The following is a 23,681-nucleotide window of genomic DNA, read 5'->3' on the forward strand; positions in this document are numbered from 1 at the left end:
TTCACGCAGCACTGCTTCGGATCCCTGTTATGGCCTCTGTCCTTCATGCCCTAGGAGATTTTGACAAAGGCTTTGGCATTTCAAAAACTGGAACGGAGTTCTGATAGCACGGATTCCTCTCCCCATACAGCGATCAGATCCCATACCTCCCGTTCAGTCCATGCTGGAGCTCTTTTGTGATTCTGGGACTCCATCATGGTCACCTCTGCTGATGAGCTCTGCATGGTCACCTGCAGCTTGCCACGCTGCCCAAACAGGAAATGAGATTCAAAAGTTCGCAGTTCTTTTCCTATCTACCTGGCCAGTGCATCTGAGTTGAGAGTGCTGTTCAGAGTGGTCACAATGGAGCATTCTGGGATAGCTCCCGGAGGCCAATACCGTCGAATTGTGTTCACAGTACCCCAAATTCGACCCAGCAAGGCCGATTTAAGCGCTAATCCACTTGTCAGGGGTGGAGTACGGAAATCGATTTAAAGAGCCCTTTAAGTCGAAATAAAGGGCTTCATCGTGTGGACGGGTGCAGGTTTACATCGATTTAACGCTGCTAAATTCGACCTAAAGTCCTTGTGTAGACCAGGGCTAACTGCTTAGTATGATTCTTTCTGTATTCACAATAAATGTGGCATTTTGCCTTTTCCCTTTTAATAAGATCCTGCTGGTTTTTATTTTATTGGTATAACACAAGTCCTGCCACTGATTTTTCCAAGCCTTATAACCATGGAGGCCTGCAGAGCAATAACTGCCTTGCAAAACCTCCGTGACCACTTTGCTAGCTCTGGTTTTACCTACCTGAACTGATTACCAGCAGATCTGTCACCATCTAGGGTTGCCAGCTTCCACAAGGTGATAGAAGCATGCTTCTGGAGCATTATTGGCTCTCTTTATCTGGGTGCTTTGCTACTCAAGGGCGGGGGCAAGCTCCTTACCCAGCTCCAGGAATGTGGCTTTCCTGGTGCAAAAATTCTAGGTTTATTGCTGGTCGCCCCATGTTTTCACTATAATGTGGTCCTGCCAGTGTATGCTTGAGGTCTTGGTCCAGAAGTGAGGATCTGCAGAGGAGGGAATCTGCCAAGAAAAACAGCATCAGCCTCTGCCTTCACCTTCAGGTCAAGAGCAGCCTCTGAAACACCCACCAGCATCTCTTGGCAACAGCTTCTGCAGATGCACAAAAAAGCAACCATGCCTTCATAAAAGCACTAGTTATTAACAGGAACAGTATTCATACGCTAAGCCTATCACAGCATACCACCACACCAGCCTGGGTCCTGCCAAGCATTGAATTTCCCAGATCGAGATGATTTCCTCCCACAATCCCCTGAGTGGGCGGATGAGTTGCCCTACAGCACCTTGCGAACACGAGCCCAGAGAGATGCGGTGAGGTGTGGCACAATGAATCTTGGGTTACACACGTCTAGATAGCGGCTTGCTTATCACTGAGCAACAGCACCAGCGCGGATGCAGGGAGTGAGAGCAAAGGGCAGATAACGACAGTGTGGTCCCGCTGTAGTGTGATAGGCTAACCTGCAACTGCTTAACTCATGAGTAGCATGCACTGAAGATGTGGCCTTGGAGAGCCTTCTCCTGGTCACTCTGTCCAAAGGGCATGACTGCTCTGCTGCAGCTGAGAAGGGAATGGAACAACTCCACTGTGCTTCCAGCGCCCCTTGCTTTCTAGTCTGTGTTAAACTCTCATAAAAATTGAAGTTGGACCCTCGTTGCTTCATAAGCTACATGACAGTCTGAGATTTTAAATTGCACATGTGCAAGCTATGATTTTTCAATCAGAAACTGCAGTCTCATCGAGTCCAAGGTGGCCCAGCAGTTCTTCGCACATTTAATTTTGAAAACAGGTAACAAAAATGGGAAGCCTCAGGACAGTGAGTGTGGAAAGGGGACCGGAAAAGGTATCTGGAAAAGACAAACTCAAAGGCATCCTCTGATCTGCTCTGACTCACTGCCACATACTCCAGAAAAAGGGATACAGCTTGTCTAAACAATCTGTTTCTTTGATTTAATGAGTTGTGCGAAAGTTATTTATTTTTTTTACATGGTTGATAGGGTTAAGCCACTCCCTAGCCACAGGAATTGGGGAGGGACACAAGCTGTTCTTCTTTTAAAGCAGGAGAGGTCTCAGCTCCATAGAGTTCCTGCAGCTGGGAGACCTTGGAGCCGAGAAGAGTCAGATGCACTTGCAAGCCTCTCTCTCTCCTTTTTTTGTTTTTATTTCCCCATCCATACCCAAAAAATGTCATGAAGTGACTTTCACTTAACTGCAAATATTTAGATATTTGTGGGCTGTTCTCTTCTTCCCCTTTGAGCATTAGCCAATAGCCACATGCTGCCTCCTCTCACAGCAAAGAGCTGCCTTAAGGGAGGATCGTTACAGAGGCTTTTTTAAACCACCAAAGAAAATGCAAATAGTCTGTGTGCTCTTAGCATACGCTCTGGTATAACCAGCTTGTTACTGAAGCCAGCCCTAGACAGATCTGGGAAGAAAATACTGAACTTAGACTTCCCCAGAACCTTTCATTTACTTCTAAGGGTGAAAACAGTGAGAAGATCCAGTGTGTCAAGTTGGAGACTTAAAAAGTAAGTTGATCTGATGTTTAAATGCTGGTTGCAAAGATTCTTTCCATGTCTTTAATACTGCAGATTGCTAGGTACAATGAGAATTGCAGAAGTGGCAGGAGAGTCTTATCTCCTCTCGTCAGCCTGATTTTGCAACCTATAGTTAGGCTTTTTTCATAAATTATTTAGAAAATTGCATGTTTTAACTTGGAAAATACAACTACAGTGACATAATGGGAGAAAGATAAGGAATACTTGTGGCACCTTAGAGACTAACAAATTTATTTGAGCATAAGCTTTCGTGAGCTACAGCTCATAGAGACTAACAGATTTATTTGAGCATAAGCTTTCGTGAGCCACGAAAGCTCATGCTCAAATAAATTTGTTAGTCTCTAAGGTGCCACAAGTACTCCTTTTCTTTTTGCGGATACAGACTAACACAGCTGCTACTCTGAAACCTGTCATAATGGGAGAAGTATGCATGGGGCAGAACACTTGCAAAGCTTCAGTAAGGAACATTTTAGGGCTTTCTGTGGATCCCTCAATAGTGTGGAGGGGGAAGTTTTTTGGGGGTTTCCGGGGGTGGGGGAGGATGTGTCTGCCCCAGCTTCAATTAGGAGAAAACATGGCTTTATTTCCAAAGTTTAGAAGTTTGCTGGTTTCTCTGTCTACGATAACTGACGGGGTTATTTTCTGTTCCCTCAGATGTAATGCCAGACTTTTTGATAATTTGTAGAAGAATCTGAGATGTGGAAGAAAACTTTCAAGTCTGGGTGTCTACAAGTGAGGTTCCTCAAATCCAGTTAGGCATCTGCACCACTGAATATCAAGCCACCTGTATTCAGATGCTTAACTATGGATTTAGGGACCTCACTTGAGGCATTTACTGGACTGACGGACAGGCTGCACATTTCCCATCTCTGGAGGTGAGCACTGTCTGCTGTTTTTTCAAGAAGGTCAGAAGTAGGCAAATCTCTTTTGAGGACATTAAGCTCTCCGCTTACATAATAATATTAAACTTACCCCCAGCCAAAGAACCCTACCGTTTCTCATTTATTCTACAGTGATCATTTTAATACCTCCTCTCAGAAAAAAAAAAAGAAATATTAGTATTAGGATGGGTGAACATAGCTCATATCTTTGGATCTGGGAAGAATTTCTATGTATTGACTGAAAAATTTGCCTCATGACCATCAATGTTCCAAACAACCTGCTGAAAGCTATTCAAGTCATAACAAAAATCTTGACTAAGGCTGGCAGTTTGAAAGTACAGTATTTGTAACCAAGCAAATACTAAAGAAACCAAAAATCTCTATCTGATGCCATTTAAATTCCTGTATAAGAGATAGGCAATAAGTGAACACCAGCCATCTGTATTTTAACCACTGTGTTATCTACACTACTTCAGAGTCCGGGGTTAAAGCACTGGTGGCTTGTCTGTACTAGCACTCCCAGCTTTTTTATCACTAGTGAAGCTGAACTGGTGGTAACAACAGTGGGAAATTTAAAAGAAAATATCCAACGTAGACAGGACCTTCAAGAGAGCTTGAATGGTATCACATTAAGACTTTGAGTTTCTTTAGTGTTCACTTGACTACAAATACCATACTATCAAATTGCAAGTCAGAATTAAATACAAAAGCAATGTTTACCTCTTAAGAAAATATTGATACATCAGGATAAGACTGATAATGAAGTTTTATTGTTATTGGTTATAATTCATATTATCTGGGAAGCAAAGGGAAATCTATATAGCCTATGTCTCTCAGAATCTGACAATTACTTTTGTTTAAGAGACTGCTCAAAGGAGCCCTAAATCAACAATGTAACACTGTTGGGTAAAAAAAAAAAATCAAATATCATATGGGGATGTATTAGCAGGAGTGTTGTAAGCAAGAGGTAAGACTTAATTCTTCCACTCTATTCCATGCTGATAAGGCCTCCACTGGAATATTGTATCCAGTTCTAGGCACCACATTTCAGGAAATGTAGATAAATTGGAGAAAGTCTAGAGGAGAGCAACAAAAATGATTTAAAGTCTAGAAAACAAGATCTATGAGGAAAGATTGAAAAAATTGGATTTGTTTACTCTGGAGAAGAGAAAACTGACCGAGGGGGAAGGGGTGGGACACACACATAATAACAGTCTTCAAGTACAAGATTATTATAAGGAAGGGGGGGGGGGGATTTTCTTTTTAACCTCTTAGGATAGGACAAGAAGCAATGGGCTTAAATTGCAGCAAGGGAGGTTTAGGTTGGACATTAGGAAAATCTTCCTGTCAGAAGGAAAAGGAGTACTTGTGGCACCTTAGAGACTAACCAATTTATTTGAGCATAAGCTTTCGTGAGCTACAGCTCACTTCATCGGATGCATACTGTGGAAAGTTTAGAAGATCTTATTATATACACACAAAGCATGAAAAAAATAGAGAGGGGTGGGAGGAGGTATTTTTTTCATGCTTTGTGTGTATATAATAAGATCTTCTAAACTTTCCACAGTATGCATCCGATGAAGTGAGCTGTAGCTCACGAAAGCTTATGCTCAAATAAATTGGTTAGTCTCTCAGGTTCCACAAGTACTCCTTTTCTTTTTGCAAATACAGACTAACATGGCTGTTACTCTGAAACCTTCCTGTCAGAGTAGGTAAGCACTGGAACAAATTGCCTAGTGAGGTTGTGGAATCTCTGTCAGTGGAGGTTTTTAAGAACAGGTTAGACAAACACCTGTCAAGAATGGTCTAGTTATGTAGTCCTGCCTTGAGTGCAGGGGACTGGACTAGATGACCTATTGAGGTCCCTTTCAATCCTACACTTCTACGATTCTGTGGTTCCACATATCTTTATTTGCAAAGAAAATACAAAACACACAAGATGAAGAACGTTGGTGACCTTTTCAAACCATATCTCCTCAAAAGTTAACAGCTCCACAGATAGCATATAGATTTACCTAGGAGTAGCACAGAACCATAACAAAAACAACAAGGAGTCCAGTGGTACCTTAAAGCTTATGCCCAAATAAATCTGTTAGTCTTTAAGGTGCCACCGGACTTCTTGTTGTTTTTATGGATACAGACTAACACGGCTACCCCCGATACTTGAAACCATAACAAAAGTATACTTCAGCATAAAATTTTTCCTACTTTTTAAAAAGAACCCACAGCTGATCTACTGCTCCTAATCAATATGACAGAAAATTTCATGGACGTTGGACACTAACAGAAAGAGCAGATGCGGGCAGACTAGATGATCCATGGGACTGGTAATAGAAGATGAAGCATTTCTCATGTAGCTTGGCTTGAATCCAGCCCCCGATTAGCTATGACTGAGAGCTGTCCTTTAACAGCTTTTTAGTAAATAGATTTCCACATCAGAACGCCGCCACCACCATTTGAAAGTTTCGCTGGCACGCTTAGTCCTTGTCCACACTGGGAATTTGCCCCAATTTCAGCCATTGGTGGCCAGCCACCAATGTAACTGCGGTAGTGCAAACCTCTAGTGTAGAATGCAAAGCCTCTATTTGCCCTGGGAAAGTTTACCCCTAACTGAAATGGTTGTAAAATGCACAGGTGCAAATTATGGTTTATAGAGTCTTTGCCTGTCTACACTGGGAGTTTGCACTGGCGTAGCTACACTGGGAGCTGAAATCAAGGCAAATCCCCAGTGTAGACAAGGCCATAGTAAAGAGCTCAAGCAGTCAATAAGCATAGAAAATTCATTGCTGTCTAAAGCCTAGGGCTGGTCCCTCTGGTTCAGAATTAAAGCTAATTGATAGGGCAGTGTGGGGACCCTATATTGCCATTGCCTATGTGTCTGTTTTGGGGTAAACAGATGACCTCAACCTCCAGCACTTTCAATCCAGCACCTTTCATAGGCACTACAATGCACCTAACATTTCACTGCCATTCTCTCTTTTCTGCTACGGGCATCAAACTTAGTCACAGGTGCTAGGGACTGGCACACTTCTGCTTACTGACTGCATGGTGCAGTAAAACGCTTTGGGGAGGAGATTACAAAGGCAGAACACACACAACTCACATTACCCAAACTTACTTGTATTAGAGTCCCTCAGCTTTGACCAAACTAGTGGGCAAAAGAAAGAGACTTATTTAAAAATCTAATAGCCAAAAGGCTCACGTAACTGAAATGGAAATCCTCCTCTATTGCTGCCACCCTGCAATCACTTGCACACGAGTAATTTTGCACACAAATAGTCCCACTGAACTCTCCTGAGAAAAGTTATGAACGTGCGTAAGTGGTTGCAGGTTCAGAACTGAAGGCTAGAGGAACTAGGGGCTTTATCCTTCACAGAGTGAAGTCAACCACATTATTACCAACCTCAACAGTTCAGAATTCATGAGCTGAGGCTCCCAAAAGATCATTATTGCCTTAAAAATCAGGAGATTTTTAAAAATAATACCTTTGGGGTTCTTTTTCTTTGTCTTCTGACTTCTGAAACCTTGTTTCACACTTTCAAACTTTTCTCTGCAACCCATGAGGGCTAGAAACTTCCAGCTTTTTTCAAGATAGATGAGTTTCTCATGCAATCTCTTTATTCCAGCAGCTGAGGTTTCATGAATTACACCAAATATGTTGAGACTTGAAATAAGATCATGAGAGTTTGTAACCCTGTCAATGGCAAAGTTCCCGTGGACCTCAGGGAGGCAGGATCAGGTTCTAGATCACCGGTTCCCAAACTTTTTGCCTGCATAATCCTATTTCCAGACTTTGTTGCTACCTGCAACCCCAGACAGCATGGAAGCCACCATTTTGGCGTGAACCCACTTGGGGTCATGACTCATGACCCATAGACTGGGAACTGCTGACCTAGACAATCCATCAAGAGACGACATTATAAAAAATAGACTATAAAATAAACATGATACACTGTGGGCCTGATCGTGCAAACAGAAAGAAAAATATACAAGTCACCACACTGATCTTGCAAGCTAACTCAAACCTATGCAATATAACTCAGCAAGGTTTTCAATTTGTTCTGTATGTTCTGGCTATCCCTCACTCTATCCTTTAAGCTAAAATATAACAATAAGGAATTTTTAAAAGCAGCTTTCTGAGTTCAGTGTTTGCAGGCAGCTCACATACTCCTCCTCAGAGAAAATTAAATCTGGCTCACATCATTAAGAACACTAGAATTGACACCTAGGGTTGATTATGCTTTAACTCTCATTTTAGAAACAGCCATAGTGTCATCTTATACTTGGGTTTGTCTCTTGTTTATGTAATTCTTTAGTGCAATTTTCCAGTGTCATTTATTTAAAACCCACTAGACGCTACAGTATATGAAGAATTAGTAAGAATAACAAAACTAAATCCTCTCTAAATTTTTGGTGGTTATTTTAATTTGGCATATACTTTGTTCTGGTTAATCGTGGCTGCCCCCTTCTGGTTGCTTACATGCCTACCATGTTAGCTGCAGCTGTACATAGATAAATGGTTCAATGCATTGTCGTTGTGTAAAGAACATAAAAAGAGAGGGATCTGTTATACCCTCAATATGTGAACAAGCAGTTGGTCTAAGTCACAAAGTTCGGTCCAATTTTTACCCAAGGTTGGATGTTTGGATCCAGGGTTCTGGTTCTGCCACTATTTAAAAAAAGGGGGGGGGGATTATGTGTAAATTTTATGTCTGGATCTGGACTCAGATTTGGAACACCTGCACAACTGAGGTTTATTCAGATCCAAGGTTTTGGTTGAAGACTCCATCAAGTGTAGACACAAACTGATTTAGTTAAAAATTCCTATTTATGACTACATCAGTAGAGGCATTTGGTCATGTTTGTAAATTAGACTTTCCATGTGCCTAATTCATATGATGCAAAACTAATCTAAATCATCATCGGCTAGCAAATAAATTCTTTCAACAGATACACACAAGAATTGGCACATATTTTATTTGTTATAATCAGCCTACTTGTTTGAATGCAGCACATTTCATCAGTGGTTTTTAGTTTCGCTTACAAATCACTCGTGATTTTAAAGGAAATATTTAATCATATTTAGAAACCCGACAAATGTCAGTGCTCAGCTGTTTTAAAAGAAAAGCATGATCAGAAACTGCTGTTGACTAGTTGCTTGTCTTCTTAAGGATAATAACAGAAACAGTAATTTATGTATAATAGCCAACACCTGGGGGAGATTGGGTCCTCAGGGAACTAATAGTGGGAGGGAAATCCTTCCTACAGTAGGTAATTGGTTTTAATTAGTCCCAGGTTGAGGGCATAGTTGTGCAAAGTGTCACATAGAATCCTCTCAACCAAAATCAGGATAGATTTGTCATCCAAATGCAACTGTGAACGTCCTCTCAGGTCCGTGAAAGCCCCATGGCCCTTGCTTATTTAAGTTTGCATGTTGTAAGGTCCTTCCATCCACAGCCTCTCCCATCAATGCAGCCGCACCTCTTCCCCAAAGACCATCAGACTCATCACTGAGCTACTCTAAACAGGGAGACTATCTCCTGCTGTCCATGGGAAGACCCATGGATTATCCTGAGATATCAGACCTTAAGGTCATGATATTTTTATGTATGGAAAGCTATTTCAGGTCACTTTTAGAGTTTTTGTTGAACTCATGGTAACTAGAGCATCTGGTTTCAGAGATGAAGGAAAACAAAAAGTAGTCCCAATTAAGTTTTAAAACTTCCCGGAATATTTATAAAAATAGACTTGCTGTAAAATGTTTGGCACATCTAGAGGGCTTGTTAGGGTAGGATGCTATAAATGTTATATCGTTTGGGAACACCTGCATAACCCCGTGATGCCTTTCCCACTCCTGAGTAATCTGACCATTCCAAACTTACATTATTTATTTATTTTGCTTATTTTGTTTATTTATTTGTTTATTTCGTCATTGTATTTCTGTAGTGCGTAGGAACCCTGGTCATGGAACACGACCCCATTGTGGTAGGCACTGCACAAATACAGAACAGAGACAGTCCCTGCCCCAAAAAATTCACAGTCTAAGTAAATTCATGCAGATAAACCCTTACCATGCCATCATGTATTAATTCTTTCTCACATATGTAATCTCAAACATCTTGCTTGAGAGTGAAGACACTAGGCTTTTTTAAGTGGTTGACGTATCTCTTTGTTTTTATTCATCTGCTTCAAACATTATAAAATGCGACTGCTAATATCAGACAGCCTGATATTCTAAATTGCTCTACATAAAGCAATTGAACTGAACGAAACCCACAAAGAGGAACAGAGTCTGTGTAAGGAAGCTAACCTAGGCAGGGATAGAGGATTTGCCTATTATGCTCTGAGTCAGAGAGAATGTGTTCTTGCCCACTGCTGGGAAGTGGCTCTGACCAAATCATTCTATATATTTGCTTGTCCACTTCCAAATCTCACCTGCCCCTCTACAGGCATACAGAGGGGTTTGTTACAAATCACACACACGATAGCTAGCATGTCCTTCAGAGATTGCTGCTGAGCATTTCTAATATTATGTCACCCAAGAAATATTTATTTGATACAGAAGTTGTCCAGTATTAAAGGAAACCAAAAGTGATTAAATGCCTGAGCTCAGCACTTCCCTTGACGATTTCAGAAGACTGACCTTACATGCCGCCTTGCACCACACTAGTGTGCACTTCCTAAATGGTGCTGCGTAAAATATGTGTTTTTTTCTTTGTTTGGGGGAGTAAATCTTTATCTTCATAGCACCTCTTTCAATAGTCCCCATCACAGACCTAGATGGAATTCATCCTCATCATCTTTTTAGCATCTGAACTATTTACATATGTAACAGGGTGGCTCACCCATTTAAGGGCCAGAGATCTGGGACCAGCCAGCCCTGTTCACTAATCAAGTGCAGCTAAGAAGGGGATAGCTGTTTCTTATAAAGAGCTGTAGGAAGATGCTGCAGGAAGGGATAGTCTCCTGCAGTAGTTCCTGGGGAAGGGAGACTGCAGGTGGGAAGCCCTACGTGTTATGGCCGGATAGAAAGCCCCGACTGGAAGTTCTGTTTTTCTATTGTGAATTTCTTGGAGGTTTGCACAATGAATGGAGACTGGAGGCAGGGATAAAAACTGATTTGGGCATGGGATGATTCCCCAGTCTGGTGAGTAAAGCTAGCATCTTACAACAGAAGAAATGCTGAGTCACCAAAGGGAGATTATAGAAAGCACTGATATTAAAGAAATGCATCCCATGTTGTCTGAAGCTTTTCCTGATAGTTAACTTCCCATTGTAAGCCTTCCTCCCACATTTGGGGGGGAGGGATAGCTCAGTGGTTTGAGCATTGGCCTGCTAAACCCAGGGCTGTGAGTTCATTCCCTGAGGGGGCCATTTAGGGATCTGGGGCGAAAATTGGGGATTGGGCCTGCTTTGAGCAGGGGTTGGACTAATCATAGAATCATAGAATATCAGGGTTGGAAGGGACCTCAGGAGGTCATCTAGTCCAACCCCCTGCTCAAGGCAGGACCAATCCCCAATTAAATCATCCCAGCCAGGGCTTTGTCAAGCCTGACCTTAAAAACTTCTAAGGAAGGAGATTCTACCACTTCCCTAGGTAACGCATTCCAGTGTTTCACCACCCTCCTAGTGAAAAAGTTTTTCCTAATATCCAACCTAAACCTCCCCCACTGCAACTTGAGACCATTACTCCTTGTCCTGTCCTCTTCTACCACTGAGAATAGTCTAGAACCATCCTCTCTGGAACCACCTCTCAGGTAGTTGAAAGCAGCTATCAAATCCCCCCTCATTCTTCTCTTCTGCAGACTAAACAATCCCAGTTCCCTCAGCCTCTCCTCATAAGTCATGTGTTCCAGACCCCTAAACATTTTTGTTGCCCTTCGCTGGACTCTCTACAATTTATCCACATCCTTCTTGTAGTGTGGGGCCCAAAACTGGACACAGTACTCCAGATGAGGCCTCACCAATGTCGAATAGAGGGGGATGATCACGTCCCTCGATCTGCTGGCTATGCCCCTACTTATACATCCCAAAATGCCATTGGCCTTCTTGGCAACAAGGGTACACTGCTGACTCATATCCAGCTTCTCGTCCACTGTCACCCCTAGGTCCTTTTCCGCAGAACTGCTACCTAGCCATTCGGTCCCTAGTCTGTAGCTGTGCATTGGGTTCTTCCGTCCTAAGTGCAGGACCCTGCACTTATCCTTATTGAACCTCATCAGATTTCTTTTGGCCCAATCCTCCAATTTGTCTAGGTCCCTCTGTATCCTATCCCTGCCCTCCAGCATATCTACCACTCCTCCCAGTTTAGTATCATCCGCAAATTTGCTGAGAGTGCAATCCACACCATCCTCCAGATCATTTATGAAGATATTGAACAAAACCAGCCCCAGGACCGACCCCTGGGGCACTCCACTTGACACCAGCTGCCAACTAGACATGGAGCCATTGATCACTACCCGTTGAGCCCGACAATCTAGCCAACTTTCTACCCACCTTATAGTGCATTCATCCAGCCCATACTTCTTTAACTTGCTGACAAGAATACTGTGGGAGACCGTGTCAAATGCTTTGCTAAAGTCAAGAAACAATACATCCACTGCTTTCCCTTCATCCACAGAACCAGTAATCTCATCATAGAAGGTGATTAGATTAGTCAGGCATGACCTTCCCTTGGTGAATCCATGCTGACTGTTCCTGATCACTTTCCTCTCATGTAAGTGCTTCAGGATTGATTCTTTGAGGACCTGCTCCATGATTTTTCCAGGGCCTGAGGTGAGGCTGACTGGCCTGTAGTTCCCAGGACCCTCCTTCTTCCCTTTTTTAAAGATTGGCACTACATTAGCCTTTTTCCAGTCATCCGGGACTTCCCCTGTTCGCCACGAGTTTTCAAAGATAATGGCCAATGGCTCTGCAATCACAGCCGCCAATTCCTTTTGCACTCTCGGATGCAACTCGTCCGGCCCCATGGACTTGTGCATGTCCAGCTTTTCTAAATAGTCCCTAACCACCTCTTTCTCCACAGAGGGCTGGTCATCTATTCCCCATGTTGTGATGCCCAGTGCAGCAGTCTGGGAGCTGACCTTGTTCGTGAAGACAGAGGCAAAAAAAGCATTGAGTACATTAGCTTTTTCCACATCCTCTGTCACTAGGTTGCCTCCCTCATTCAGTAAGGGGCCCACACTTTCCTTGGCTTTCTTCTTGTTGCCAACATACCTGAAGAAACCCTTCTTGTTACTCTTGACACCTCTCGCTAGCTGCAGCTCCAGGTGCAATTTGGCCCTCCTGATTTCATTCCTACATGCCCGAGCAATATTTTTATACTCTTCCCTGGTCATATGTCCAAACTTCCACTTCTTGTAAGCTTCTTTTTTATGTTTAAGATCCGCTAGGATTTCACCATTAAGCCAAGCTGGTCGCCTGCCATATTTACTATTCTTTCGACACATCGGGATGGTTTGTCCCTGTAACCTCAACAGGGATTCCTTGAAATACAGCCAGCTCTCCTGGACTCCTTTCCCCTTCATGTTATTCCCCCAGGGGATCCTACCCATCCGTTCCCTGAGGGAGTCGAAGTCTGCTTTCCTGAAGTCCAGGGTCCGTATCCTGCTGCTTACCTTTCTTCCCTGTGTCAGGATCCTGAACTCAACCAACTCATGGTCACTGCCTCCCAGATTCCCATCCACTTTTGCTTCCCCCACTAATTCTTCACGGTTTGTGAGCAGCAGGTCAAGAAAAGCTCCCCCCCTAGTTGGCTCCTCTAGCACTTGCACCAGGAAATTGTCCCCTACGCTTTCCAAAAACTTCCTGGATTGTCTATGCACCGCTGTATTGCTCTCCCAGCAGATATCAGGAAAATTAAAGTCACCCATGAGAACCAGGGCGTGCGATCTAGTAGCTTCTGCGAGCTGCCGGAAGAAAGCCTCATCTACCTCATCCCCCTGGTCCGGTGGTCTATAGCAGACTCCCACCACTACATCACTCTTGTTGCTCACACTTCTAAACTTAATCCAGAGACACTCAGGTTTTTCTGCAGTTTCGTACCGGAGCTCTGAGCAGTCATACTGCTCCCTTACATACAGTGCTACTCCCCCACCTTTTCTGCCCTGCCTGTCCTTCCTGAACAGTTTATAACCATCCATGACAGTACTCCAGTCATGTGAGTTATCCCACCAAGTCTCTGTTATTCCAATCACGTCATAATTCCTTGACATCACCAGGACCTCCAGTTCTCCCTGCTTGTTTCCAAGGCTTTGTGCATTCGTATATAAGCACTTGAGATAACCTGCTGATCGCCCCTCATTCTCAGTATGAGGCAGGAGCCCTCCCCTCACAGACATTCCTGCCTGTGCTTCCTCCCGCTTTCCCACTTACCTCAGGGCTTTGGTCTCCTTCCCCTGGACTAGATGACCTCCTGAGGTCCCTTCCAACCCTGAGATTCTATGAGATTTTGGATTTTGGTCGGCTAACATATAGGGCTCTTCTGAAATGAGTGAGGGATTTGTATTATCCCTAAGTGGAGTAAGGCCTGTGCAGGATTTTGGCAGCTACCAAGCATCTATTCTAGCTGTGAGCAGCCTCAACCTTGGAGTTGTCTTCAAGTTTATTTTTAAAGATTTTTTTTTTAAATCGTTCTCTGTACTAGAAAAGGCTTCTTTGTACACTTTGGTTAAAGCTTCAAAAATTGCCCTATGGGCTTTCTCCTGCTGAGGTCTGTCCTCATGCAAGAAGGCCTCCGGAATGGTGTGGAGGGAGCTGGGATTTGCCAGGCATTTAGAGAGTGAGCACATTAAAAACAGGAGCGAGTAGCTAAAGGTGTCCCTTTTGAATACATTTTAAAGTTCTATATTTGCTGACCAGTGATTATACTGCTGTCAGATATTTCCTTCTCCCCCTTTTAACTAACATGGAAGTTAGAACTCGGAAGCCAATAAAGTTGTCTGCGTTGCAGCTCCAACCAGTACTACTGCTAGTTTGGAACCAGTGGTAGCACCAGTGGGGATTTTTGTTTTGTTCTTTTATTTGCTTTTATTTTACTTCAGAATGAATGAGTTACGAGAAATTAGCATGGGGTTTTCAGAAGTTCTCAGTGTTGGGCTAACTCTTCTCCCTTCGCGGTCAATGGCAAAACTCCAATTGACTTCAATGGGAGAAGAGTCCAGCCAATGTTGAGGAATTTTGAAAATCTCACCCTTTATGTTTATAATAAGAATTCTCTGGGTTTAAGAACATTGATCCTGCCTTTTGTGGGGATAGTTATGCCATCAGATATTTGAAATATTAGCTCAATATGAGCCTTCCAAGCCCAACCCCAAAAAACAAACAAAAAACCCACCTTTCTGTCTTTTCCATTTAATAATTGTGTTATATTTTGATGTACTGCTTTATAAAACTCACTTTTATTTTTCATCTTTAGACTCTAGGTCTCAAGGTGATACCTCTCAGGCAGAGCCCATGGATACCTCAGGAAATACGACCGTATTGTCTGGCGACAACTTGACGTGCCCTTTGACCATTGACGACTTCCGAAATAAAGTGTACTCCACGTTGTACTCCATGATTGCGATTCTAGGCTTCGTTGGAAACGGCTTTGTACTGTGTGTCCTCATAAAAACGTACCAGCAGAAGACAGCCTTTCAGATCTACATGCTGAATCTTGCAGTGTCAGACCTCCTCTGTGTATGCACCCTGCCTCTTCGAGTAGTGTATTACGTTCACAGAGGCAACTGGTTCTTTGGTGACTTCTTATGCAGAGTTAGTTCCTATGCATTCTACGTCAACCTGTACTGTAGCATTTTATTCATGACAGCCATGAGCTTCTCTCGCTGCATAGCCATAGTTTTCCCCGTCCAGAATCTCAATTTGGTAACTGAGAAAAAGTCCAGACTGGCATGTATGAGCATTTGGATTTTTGTCACACTGACAAGTTCTCCATTTTTACTGAGTGGGTCTTACCAAGAAGGTAACAAGACAAAGTGCTTTGAACCTCCAAAAAGTAGTCAGATGACCAGTCTGCTGGTCCTACATTATATTGCGCTGTTTGTAGGCTTCATTATCCCCTTTAGTGTCATAACAATCTGTTATGCCATGATCATAAGGACCTTACTGAAGAATTCACTGAAGAAGAATCAGTCTACTCGTAAGAAGGCCATCTGGATGATAATCATTGTAACAGCTGCCTTCCTGGTCAGCTTCACACCTTACCATATTCAGCGCACAATCCACCTTCACTTCCTGAAGAGGAAAGACTCCAGCTGTGAAGACATCCTTTTCATGCAGAAATTAGTAGTTATAACCCTATCCTTGGCAGCTTCAAACTGCTGCTTTGACCCACTCCTGTATTTCTTTTCAGGGGGCAACTTTCGGAGGAGACTTTCCACATTTAGAAAGGCTTCCTCCTCCAGTGTGATACAGGGACCCAGGAAAAAGTTATCATTAAAGGAGAAAGACGAGGAGGCATTTCAAGAAAGCCATAGGCAAGCTTGATGTGTAGTGTAGCTGTACTTCCTTTGTAAAGTTTTTTGAGTGGCGCTGCAGTAGAAATAAGCTCACAGTGGGACACCCACGATTGCAGAACTCCTGCAGGAGAAATGAACAAAACAAATGCATCTTCATCAAAGTTAAATAGAGACAAAAATCCAAAGGGACCTGCTTCTACTCATTCCTTTCTGACCAGACACCCCTCTGGCTGCCGTTTAGGGGTTTATCTGATCATACTGTGGAGCATTCTGAGGGTAATTTTAAATTCCAAGATACTCAAAGCAAACAGGGCTGAAATGTGCATGGATATTCTGAATACGTGCTCAGAAGACATGTATATTCCGCCCCCCACACCACCACCACCACCATTAAACAAGTTACATCAGAGCAGCAGGAAAACATTTGCCGGCTGGTAAATTCATGCAAACAAACTCTTCAAATCCCAGATAAGGTCATGAGGCAAGTCTACAAAGGCCATTAGTCACTGAGCCAGTGGGAAATGTAAATATTCGCCAAGATAGAAGTTGATGGAACTTATGCAAAAGGGGAGAGTATGCACTGAATCCCAAAACAGACACTGATTTCACAGGAAAATTTCTTCCCTATTCCCAGTTATTTATTGCCCTGGCTTTTAACTTTCAGTGGCATAGATCATTGATTGTCACCACCTAATTCAGAAGGGCGTGTGCACAGATGACTTTAAGCCATCTCTACACTTCCCCAGTTGTGGACCAGTTATGTGGCAGGCCCATCTTTTGGTGTAACTTAGAGCAGCCTAAGGACTGTTCTAACTTGTACTAGCTACTAACAACCCCAAGGAACTGATCCTGCAGCCTGGGATTAGGGAAACCCCAGCCATTAGGGGATGGCATAGGAGCTACTACACTGGCTCTGCATCACCAGATGAAAACCCAATGCAGAAGTAATCCTCATGTGACCATTTATGCAAGCTTTATGTACACTATAAACTGGCAGTGCAACACAAAGAGCCATACCATACTAGAGGATCTGAGCCTATATCTTCCCATACAGGAACTGTATTTGTCCCCCCTCCTCCCCACTCTTGCCTATACGTTTCCTGTAATTTGAGTTCCCTTTTGCAAATATATTACAACACACTAGTTACCTCAGTTCACAGCTACAAGACCTTTGAATGGCTTGCTGTCTATCTGAATTTTACAAGTAAATCCCGAGATATAGTTCTGGTATGTGCCTCCCAAACAAACACTTTGGCCCCAGTCCTGCACCAATTGAACCCTAAAAACATGAGTAGTCTCCTTGAAGCCAGTGGCTGCTTACATACAAAATGGGAACTGACTGCTTAGGAAGGAGTCCTGTGGAAAGGGATCTGGGGGGTCATAGTGGATCACAAGCTAAATATGAGTCCTTGACCTCTGAGGCTAGGACAAGAAGCAATGGGCTTAAATTGCAGCAAGAGAAGTTTAGGATGGACATTAGAAAAAACTTCCTAACTGTCAGGGTAGTTAAGCACTGGAATACATTGCCTAGGGAGATTGTTGAATCTCTTTCTGCAGTTTTTTAAGAACAGGTTAGACAAACACCTGTCAGGTGTTTATATAATACTTATTCCTGTCATGAGTGCAGGGGACTGGGCTAGATGACCTCTCAATGTCCCTTCCAGTCCTATGATTCTATGAATATTAAGCCATGCATCAGTCAGGCTTTGCGGGGCTGGGGTGGGTGGGTTGGAAAAGCATATTTAAAATTCAAGATACAGAGTTGAACCCCACCCACCTTCCCACCCTAGCTCCTCTTTGAAGTGTTTTCCACCATAAAGTGGCATTGTAAAAGAGGGCTGAACAGAGCAGGGTTATTCTAAGTTGCCTGTGTAGCTTTGGGAGCATTCCTGGAAGTAATATTAAACAGCAGTAAGTCATCAGGTACATTTTCCATATTGAAAAGGAGTACTTGTGGCAGTACTCCTTTTCTTTTTGCAAATACAGACTAACACGGCTGTTACTCTGAAATTTTCCATATTGTATTTTTGCTCAGTTATTAGAGGCTGGGAGGATGAGCACCAAAACTCCACATTTCCTCCTTGCAGCTCCCATGTCTTTCCTTATCCATGACATGTCCCAGCCTTCAAATTAATGCTGATTAGCAGGAGGACTTTCTGGCTTCCTCTGACCAGGGGCGGGGTTCCAGTAATGTAGTATTTTGGGTTGGCACTGTTCTCTCCTGCCACTCCACTCTATTCTGACCACGCAGGACATGCTGGTCTCAAGCTGAATTTTGCCTGCTCGAGGCATGGAAGCGTGAGAGACCTTCTCTCCTTTCTTTCTTTGGGTTCCTGTCAGCTACAAGAGCTTTCCAAAGCTCCTGTGGCACCCCTCCTGCCAGGTATTTCATTGAACAACCTTAATTTTAATGTTAAAATATCTTTTTTTTAACACAAAATAGAATAGAAATATCAATAAGAGTGGAAATGCAGAGGCTACTGCTGTCCAAGACTTAAGCAGTGAAATACACACTTAAAATTCTCAAAAAAAAAGGAGGACTTGTGGCACCTTAGAGACTAACCAATTTATTTGAGCTTAAGCTTTCGTGAGCTACAGCTCACTTCATCAGATGCATAAGGTGCCACAAGTACTCCTTTTCTTTGCGAATACAGACTAACACGGCTGCTACTCTGAAACTTAAAATTCTGCCACCAAACTCCAGAGAGGCTTGGAGTGATTTCCCTTGCCTCAGGGGCAATGTACACAGTCTCTGAATAACCTTAAATCATCACCGCCCACAAATGACTTCTCCCTGAGCCTCATTACCGCCCACAAGTGACTTATCCCTGAGCCTCAGGGCTTGTCTAGATGAACAGTTAGTGTGCAGCAAGCTGGGGTATAAATCTACAGTCCCCTAACTGTCCATGTGGACTCTGATACCACTCCCTAAAAGTTCCCCAGTGTGCTTTGATCTACTCCACTTTGAATTGGAAATAAGTCAGACATATAAGGTGTAAGCCTGGCTCTGTTGCAAATTTGCAGTCAACGGGACATTTGCTATTGATTTGGATAGGACCAGGATTTCACCAATAACTGTGAAAAGAAAACGTTTTGCCAAATGATACTGCCACCTTCCTGGATCATAGTGATGAGAAAATGTTTTTGGTTAAAAGGGAAAACTAAGGAATAGATTCTGAAGTCCCTCCCACCCTTCACTCCAAACATACTATCCACGTACACAGTATTTACCACAGCCCCAGGAAAAGCTGCTTATTAAAATATTGTCAGCACATCGCATGCCTGCAGGTTAGTAAATTAGGCAGTCCCAAGGCTAGAAGCATTCTGAGGTGGAATCCCAGATTAAGCAAATTGAATGTACCTTGAGAACCTAGGAAAAACATTGTACTATAAGGAAGTTCCTCTACTAAGCAGAAAAAAAGATTATAGACGAGAACGTCTCTCCAGACACAACCGCTATTAATACTGTTCCTCTTTGTACTCCCACAGGGGAGGCTTTTATAAGCAGGCAGAGCCTGAACAGCTGGTAGCTGAACTGCAGTTTCTGCGCCCCAAGTAGCCCCTTATAAAACTGGACCCAGCTGCTCTCTGCTTCATAGCTGACTAGTCTCACCTCACTTTCTTGTTTTATGTGTCACTTCCTTTTTTGCTGGGTCAAGGAAAGTGGCGATATATTCCAGGATTAGAGGAACCAAGTCCCAGAGGAACCAAACTGAAGGACATCAGGTGTGTTTTCTGCTTGATTTATAGGTGTGATACACACAGATATCCCAGCCTCCCTCAGACAGAAATCTGTTTGCTTTTAATTCACAGTGAAAACATTTTTTTCCAATTATACTAACTTCTGTTTGGGCTGCCATTGTGAATATAAACTTACAGTGTTCCAACTTTCCAAATAAAACAGATTTATAAATCGTATCAGCGCACATAGAAGTTAAAGCATAACTTAAGGTAGTAACCTGTCATGTAATGCTCACATAATAAAAAGCTTTGAAATGTGGCTCACGCTGTAGGCTTTATTTCAATAGGACTAGTCCTATAAATAATTGCAGTAACATAAGGCTCTGTGGCCCTGATCCTACAATGATCTCTGCATGTAGGCAGGGGTCCAGACACTCAGAGCTCACTGAAGGAGTGGCATCTATATTTGGGCAGTGCTGTGTAAATGTATGAGGCTATAAAGTGATTTTTAATTTTAAAAAAAAATGGCCTCCCGCCCCCCAAAAAGGGGTGATTCCTGGCTGCACATCTTGCTGTGGAAAAGATAAAACCCAAGACCTCTGGAAAGATCATAAAGGAAAACTACACAAGAAAGAAAAAGATAGAAGATGGTTTACTATACTTAAGGTAAACCATGCCGGTGTCTTGTTAGATAACAGTACAGATGAAGGCTAGGCACGTTACCTTTAAAAGATAAGTTGGGGGCAGATTTTTGTCATTCATCCTATATCTAAGACAGCACCTTTGTGTTTTTTAACCAAGAAGGAAGGAGAAGTGCTCTGAACAGTTACAACGAGGAGTCCAGTGGTACCTTAAAGACTAACAGATTTATTTGGGCATGAGCTTTTGTGGGTAAAAAATCCACTTCTTCAGATGCACGGAAACAAAAAACAGTCTCCCTTTCTCTGGAATGCTGCAGACACTGGACTGAGGGCCCTTGGCATACTAGAAAAGACATACAGTATAAAGACTCTTGTAAGAGTGAGTATCTTATCTGCAAAACAAGTAGTTAAAGCAAAAATTGTTTAGTTTTGTGGTCTTAATGCAGTCTGACAGTTTTCTGTATAAAGGAAATTACTCTAATATTGTAAATTAAGAGTGGTCTACATTGTTGTGTTCTGAAGAACGTGTTCTTTAGGTGTGATGTAAAGTGTTACAGCTGTGTCTCAAGCTATTTATATGGTGTTGTCAGTGGTGTCATTGTATAAGTGTGTTTGCACTGACCTATTTTAAGAGTGTGTTTCAAAATATGCATTAAGTACTATAGATATATCTAATGAAAAATGTTCCATGCAATGTATTGTACAATAAAGATTTATGTATAACATTTCTTATTTCATCGTTCTGTCTTTGATGACATAATATGAATAGTAAGAAAAGGTACACCGGCCTGTTTTTGTATAAGAGGCAAGGCTTTTGTACTTACAAAACAATTACCGGACACAATTAAAAGAAAATGTTGCCAGTTATAGTTTGAGACTTGTTCTCTGTGTTCTGATTTTCCAGTTTTAAAAACTCGGGATAAGGATTCTTCTTAATTAAGATGTGATACTAAAAGATGATATGGTGACCTGTGCCTTTGGGGGCTGTTGTAACGGGGCACAGCTTAGAACAGCCTGAACTAGCATGTTGTCAAGAAGATGTACAGTGGATGACAGCTGCCTTTGCCCTCTTCTCTTAGGTCCAGTGCTAAGTGCAGCTTGGTCAAACCCCAAGCCTGGGCCCCCATGTCTATACAACTTGTGCTATGCCTGTATCGTTCAGTGCTGAGGGGAATTAAAAGCAAACATATTCTGTCCACATCTGCAGTCCCAGTGTGAAGAGAAACGTCTGAAAAAGCAGATAGCTGGGCCTCACAGAAACAGCCAAATAGCTGAATATAAAGACAGCAAAACAAGCAGCATATATGTGAGTGACACCAAAATAAAATTAAAACTGTTCAGCAAAGATGACCAGAGGCCACTTGCATGATTTGCAGAGAGTCCCATGGTCACAGGTCTCTCACTGTGTTCCTGGGTAGAGGAGCCAATCCAGCAAAATTAATAACCTGCAAGTAAATTGCCGTAGAATGTGTATTCATTGTTAAGCTATAGAAGTTCCAGTGGCTACAGTATTGCACTCATTCTTGATCATTTAATTTGAATTTGGCCATATGTAGAAATCTGATTATTGGACGAATGGATTTGTGTAAAGTAATAATGTTGTGTCTTTTAGGGTGAAATCCTAGTTCCACTGAAGCCAAGGAGAGTTTTCCATTTGACTTCAATGAGGCCAAGATTTCACCCTCAGCATTTTCTGAAATGCTGGTAAAACAGGCTAGAAAATAACTTCCATTTGCCCCTTTCCTGATGATGTCAGCCGTGAATGGGTTTTTATTTCAGCATAGGGTTAGGAAATGTACAGGGACCTGAAGAGAAATGCTGGGGCAGAGAAAGAGAAACCTACCTCTCTGCTGGCCACTCATTACCATTGTGAAACCTGCCTCACCCGCAGATACTAGTGTTAGCTCTGGCAACGCTTTTCTAGGTTTCGCTTGTTGTGCCAATAATAACGTGATAGAAACTAGGGAGAGAAAGATGCCATGCTGATATGATAATGACGTGTAGTGGAAATACCTAGAAAAGGAGACAGAGGCATCAATATCTGCCTGAGTATAAAGAACGTAATTTTTGGCTGCATAAGCTATAATACATGGTACCGTAGTGTCACCTAGTGATTGGTCCTTGAGAAGTAAATTGGTCCTTGAGTTTTGCAAAATTTCATCCTTTCCCTTTTAATGATCAGACAGTTTTCCTTGTGGAAGAGCCTACGTCTCTATACCTAATTTATAAATTAAGGTTGAAACGTTAGTGCTGGCTCAGCAAAAACACACAGCTATCCTTTATTTCTGAGCTGGCGAATCCTTCAATTTGAGCACCCAGAAAAATCTGACTGAGTCCAGCCTCATGAGCTGGCCCATTCTGTCTCCTTCCTCTCTCCATCCTTCCCTCTGTTCCTTTCCCTTTCTTCTCACTCCCACTTTCCTTTCTTCTCTTGCACTGACCTTTCTACTGTCTCCTGTCACTCTAGTCCCCCTTTCTCATTCCCTCATATATAGTCAGCTTCTCTTGTTCCCCCAGGCCCTACACCATGCATTCATATCTTGCAGGTGTAGCTTTCCTCCAGCTTCTCTGTCCCTGCTTTCCTGTTCATACACCCACCCTCTCTCCTTTGGAATGTTGGATTGGGAGAGAACTTTGGTATATGGTGGGATTGTCAGTTACCTCAAATCACCTGCCTGTACTACAGGTCCTAACTTCCAGGATAAGAGAAAGCAAAAGGTGGCACACGCCACGTAAGCTATTGGCTGCTTCAGCTTTTCCAATGATGTCTATCTCTATGCCAGCATGGACAAACAAATTTGGACTAATCCATTTGGCAATATTTCCTGTATTTCCTCTGTGATTAATATGGAGAAAAGAATCTGTAGCCTCTAAGTAAGGTTAAAAGGGAGAGTCGGGTGTGGGTGGGGGATTTAGCAACTGTCAACTGTTCTCTTTGGGTGAGTCTGGAACCCATGCCCCAGTGTGCTACTATTGCACATGTAAGCAGAGTCAGGATGAGCTCCACCCTGACATCTGGTGGTGAGGTGATGCAAGTTGTGGAAAAGAATTTCAGGGGCTGATCTCATTTGCATAGGCACACCCTCCCCACCTAGAATGAGCCCATAGCTGCCCAAGTGGTCACTTTGGTTGCTGTAGGCTCTCCAGTGTCTCTGTTATTTGGGCAAGAAGAATAAATTGTTATTATCCTGATTATGGGAATCAAGGACAGTGGAACTGTACTTGGCCTTTTGTTATGATGGAGGGACTTGCCATCAACGAAATAGCACTCGCTAGGCAAGGGACATGGGTTCCAAAACTCTGTGAATAGGGAGAGGCTGCAGATAGGTATTAGTATCTGGTGGTATGGGCCCCCTTTGTGAGGCCCTGAAACATCAGTTGCACTGCTGTCTTGCTCTGCT

The 23,681-nt window shown here is 42.8% G+C and overlaps 1 protein-coding gene across 5 annotated transcripts in view; it reads left to right on the forward strand.

The window, feature by feature from the left end:
* Positions 1–21,009, forward strand: part of CYSLTR1 (cysteinyl leukotriene receptor 1) — a 292,327-nt gene extending 271,318 nt beyond the window's left edge. For 3 of the 5 annotated variants that reach the window (XM_075132449.1, XM_075132450.1, XM_075132451.1), the window contains one exon: positions 14,917–21,009. In XM_075132449.1, the coding sequence (XP_074988550.1) occupies positions 14,917–15,986 (1,070 nt within the window). In that variant the 3' untranslated portion in view covers positions 15,987–21,009. Of the gene's footprint in view, positions 1–2,131; positions 2,590–3,183; positions 3,495–14,916 lie in introns of those variants that run through there. The other 2 variants (XM_048864895.2, XM_075132452.1) reach the window with 2 other exon arrangements.
* The last annotated feature ends 2,672 nt before the right edge of the window (positions 21,010–23,681 follow it).

Source organism: Caretta caretta, chromosome 9 (assembly GCF_965140235.1).
Source record: "Caretta caretta isolate rCarCar2 chromosome 9, rCarCar1.hap1, whole genome shotgun sequence".
In the NCBI taxonomy this organism is placed as follows: domain Eukaryota; kingdom Metazoa; phylum Chordata; order Testudines; family Cheloniidae; genus Caretta; species Caretta caretta.